We start from the raw sequence: 3,904 nt of genomic DNA, 5'->3' as shown, positions 1-3,904 counted from the left end.
AAGTCTGCACACTCCAAGAGTTTGGCTAAAACCTCAAAAGCTTCAGAATTAGTTGAGGCTTTTTCAGCCCAGAGGAGGCCACGTCAGTGGGACCAGCACTTTCCCCAGCTCTGGGGAAAAGGAGGCAATTTATGGCTCAGGGAACAACCTTAAAATAGCTCTTCCTCAGTCCTAAAATGCAGTGTTTAAATTTATAGAAAAACCCACAGGTTTCTGGCAGCTGGGCGCTGCAGCTGGCAAGCTGAGTGCTGGCCGGGGCAGTACCCACTTTCACTCCCCACCCCTGTGCCAGGCTAGGCTGCCCTCCATCAAAGCTGCCTGTGTCCCTCAGCCCTTCCCCAAGTGCCCCAAGCCCCCAACTTTCAAGCAGTCGGATCAGCGCTGTGATTTTTTTTTAAAAAGATGCAAAACTTTTTTAATTAAAAAAACAATAACACAGCAAAAGTCTTATAAAAATGAACCAGGCAGCCAATGGCCACCTGTCTCCTTATTTACAATAATACAATATCTGTCACAGTCGCTATGTACAATATTATAAAAAACGTTGTAGACAGTACACATTAAGGCTGTATTTCTTCACAAGGCATCAAGCCTCGATCCTCTAGTGTAGACCCGGTGGGGCGAAGACGACGCTTAATTATTGCACCATTTTGAAAACAAAACTCGTCAAGGAGGATCGTGGTCTCCTCCCACCGGGGCCTTCAGTCTCTGATGGGGCCAGGGCGGCAGCATCGTCATCGGGGAGCCTCTTCGGTGGCCACGCTGTGCCCCGTCCAGTCCTTAGGCCCAATAAATACCAGTCACAGTTTGCGAGGGGGCCGCGTCCGTCCGGCGCGTGGGACCCGCCACGGCCGCGTGCGAGTGGGCGGGGCGTCCAGGCTACATGTGCCGCTTCATGTGCAGCGCCAGGTGGTCAGAGCGCGAGAAGGCGCGGTCGCAAAGGTGGCACTGGAAAGGCCGGTGGCCCGTGTGCTTGCGGTAGTGGCGCGTGAGTTCGTCTGAGCGCGCGAACTTCCAGCCGCAGCCGTCCCAATTGCAGTGGTAGGGCTTCTCGCCTGTAGGGAGGGGGCGAGAGCGGGCCTCAGTTTCCCTCCCAGTGACTCCTCTGCCCGCCAGTGGCCTCGGTGCGCAAAGACACTCGCCCTGGAGAGTGGCTACTTAGGAGCGTGCAACCGACCCCAAACCAACTCCCTGAGCCGATCCCCCCTAAGTTTTGAAACTTTAAGGTCCCTAGGCACTTGTTTCCCCACTCCTGATTCTCGTCCCCAGAGGGTCCGATGCGCACACAGTCCACTCCTGGTGTTTGGAGCCACGCCCCCAGAGGTGTCCTAAGTTTGCATACTCTCCCTATCATTCTGAGACAGTCTCCCTAGGGCTCCTAAGTGCGCACCAGCTCCCAAAGTCCTGAGCCACACTCCCAGGAGGATCCTAAGCGTGCACCGTCCTCCCCAATATTGTGCGTCAAAGGTTATTAAAAGCACCTCCCCTCCCCAACCTTCCGAGCCACGCCCCCAGGGGAGTCCTAGGAGTGCGCGCCTCCTCCGGAATCTCCTGGGCCGCTACTCTAGGGGGGTTCTGATTGCGCCCCTCCTCCCGTGCCCCACCCCCCCGCTCATTCCCCGCCCACTCTCCCCTCTCACCTGTGTGCGTGCGCAGGTGCGCCTTGAGGTGCGAGCTCTTGGTGTAGGTCTTGCCGCAGCCAGCGTAGCTGCAGGTGTGCGTGGCGGTGCGCTTGCGGGGCCAGGACCGGCGTCCGCGCTTGGGCTTGGCCTCCAGCAGCTCCAGCGGGGACGCGGGCGGCGTGAGAAGACCTCGGGCGGCGGGCGGCGCCAAACCCAGAGCTGCTGCTGCAGCAGCGGCGGCGGCCGCGTCGTCGAAGAGACCAAAGGCAGCGGGTGCAGGCGGCGCGTAGTGCAGGCTGGGCCCGGGAGCGCCGAAGCCGGGGCCGCCGAAGGGCGGCGGGAAGGGGGCGCGCGGGCCAGGCGCAGGCAGGCGCGCGGGACCGTCGGGGCTGAGCGGCGGCGTGTCGGGCGGCGGCGGAGGGCGGCCCCCAGGGCCTCGCATGCACGCGGCAGCCGGGCCCGGGGCTCCCTCGCGCTTGAGGCCTCGAAGCCCGCGGGTCAGGCCGGGCGCGCAGCCGTAGCCGCCGCCGCCGTCCGACTCGGGGGGCTCGGCCTTCACCAGGCGGCCGGGCGGCGCCAGCAGGAAGCGGCCGTGCAGCGCGGGTCCCGGCGGCACGTCTAGCTCCGGCGGCAGCAGCTCTGACACCAGGCTGCCCGCGGGAGCTCCATAGGGCGGCGGCGCGCCGGGCTCAGGGTAGTAGAACGCAGGCGGCGGGGGCGGGGGCGGCGGCTCCGGGGCAGCCTCAGCGCCCAGGCCGTCCAGCCCCATGGACAGGATGAAGTCCAGTACACTGTTGAGGTCGTCGTCGGTGCCGCCTGCCTCGGGCTCTGCGCGCGGCCAGCGCTGCGGGTGACAGGGCGATGGAGGACAGGCGTGAGCGCACGGCGGGTCCGGAGACCGCCGCCCGCCGCTTTCGTTCTAGCACCCTGAGCCTGCAGTCCCCACCGCCTGCGTTCTACTACCCTGAGCTCGCCCTTTGTGCCTCCTAGAATCTACTACCCTAAGTCCACCATCCCCGCCGCCTGCGTTCTACTACCCCGCAGCCCACGTTCTACTACCCTGAGCCGGCCGCCCCGCTGTCCCTGCCGCCCTCACCTCCTGCAGGCCGCGCTCGCGACACGGGCTGGCGAAAGTGGAGAAGGACGGCAGGATGGGCTCGCTCAGCGCCATGACCGTGACCACGGGCAGACGCGCTTTCGGACACCGGTGAGCGACTGATGGGGCGCAGGCGGGCGGGGACGGCTCTGCGGGCCGCGGGCGGGCCCGCCCAAGCCTTATAGACGCGGCGCGCGTGGGGGCCGGGCCAAGGCGGCGGCGGCGGAAACGCGTCGCGGATGGGGACGAACTCCGGGCGCAGCCTAAATTTAGCCGCGGTATATAAGCCGGCGGGCGGCGGCGGCCCTGGCCACTGCGGCCGCCAGGGCCTTGCGCCTCTGCCCGGCCCCTAGAGCGCAGCCGGGCCGCGCCCCCCGCCTGGGGCCCGCCTCCGCGTGTCTCCCAGGCAACGGCATCAACACGCGCTCCACAACAGCCGCGGGACGCCCAGGGATCCCCGGGGCACCCCGTGGGCTCCCGCCTGCGCACTGACAGGGAGGACCTGGAGCGGGGGTGGTATCCGGGGACCTGGGACTCTGACCCGGCCCCGTGGCCTCCTGGGATCCCTGATGGATGGGGTGAATGGGCCCCAAATCCTCAGAGAGGTTCCAGAACCCCTGGTGGGTGAACGATTGGCCCCGCAGCCGCAGAAAGGTCTCCAGAAACCTAGAGGGATGAGGTGACCGGGTCCAGCGACCTTAGGGTGGAGTTTCCCAGACACCCTGGTAGATGGGGAGATTGGGGTTCCCAGGACTCATGATGGATGGAGAGACCCAGCCCCTCATTTTCTGGGGGCCCACCTAGCTCGACCCACTGTTATGCTTGCTTTCACCCTCAAAAACTCTTGCGTGATGACATCAAGAAATGTTCCCTCTTGGAGACACTGTTCCTCAAGGAAGCCCTTCAGAGCAGGGCGACTGAGGCCCTGGGGGCACTGGGAGAGGCTGTAGGTCCTGCTGATGCCGACAGGTCTGGCGACTTTACATTCATGATTTGCATGGATGAAGAGACTCAAGACAAGATGACAGTCTCTGCTCCAACACAGATGTAGCACTGGTTCGGGGCACAGGGAACAAACCTGCCTGGTGGGCCTCTTCAATACACCACCTGGGTTCCCCACACACAGCCCTGCCAGCAAGGGGCCGTCACTCCCAGTGTCCCGGTATGGGCGCTGGGAATCGTCCAC

General features: G+C 64.3%; 1 protein-coding gene across 1 annotated transcript; it reads right to left on the bottom strand.

The window, feature by feature from the left end:
- Positions 1-396: 396 nt before the first annotated feature.
- Positions 397-2,865, bottom strand: KLF2 (KLF transcription factor 2). Its single transcript, XM_080672340.1, has 3 exons — positions 2,719-2,865; positions 1,641-2,466; positions 397-1,055 (listed from the first exon to the last, which is right to left on the bottom strand). The coding sequence occupies exons 1-3, from the start codon at positions 2,791-2,793 to the stop codon at positions 880-882; spliced, it is 1,077 nt and encodes a 358-aa protein (XP_080528466.1). The 5' UTR covers positions 2,794-2,865; the 3' UTR covers positions 397-879.
- Between the last annotated feature and the right edge of the window lie 1,039 nt (positions 2,866-3,904).

This window comes from Plecotus auritus (assembly GCF_963455305.1).
Source record: "Plecotus auritus genome assembly, chromosome: 6".
In the NCBI taxonomy this organism is placed as follows: Eukaryota; Metazoa; Chordata; class Mammalia; order Chiroptera; family Vespertilionidae; genus Plecotus; species Plecotus auritus.
The sequence above is the reverse complement of the archived record's forward strand: the minus strand, read 5'-3'. Positions and strand labels throughout refer to the sequence as shown.

Bases quoted from the DNA above. Each gene is read 5' to 3' on its own strand.
- KLF2 (XM_080672340.1), bottom strand. From the start codon at position 2,793: ATGGCGCTGAGCGAGCCCATCCTGCCGTCCTTCTCCACTTTCGCCAGC. The intron at 2,467-2,718 runs GTGAGGGCGGCA...TGTCACCCGCAG, and splicing joins GCGAGCGCGGCCTGCAGGAG to CGCTGGCCGCGCGCAGAGCC. The intron at 1,056-1,640 runs GTGAGAGGGGAG...CCCTCCCTACAG, and splicing joins GCACCTGCGCACGCACACAG to GCGAGAAGCCCTACCACTGC.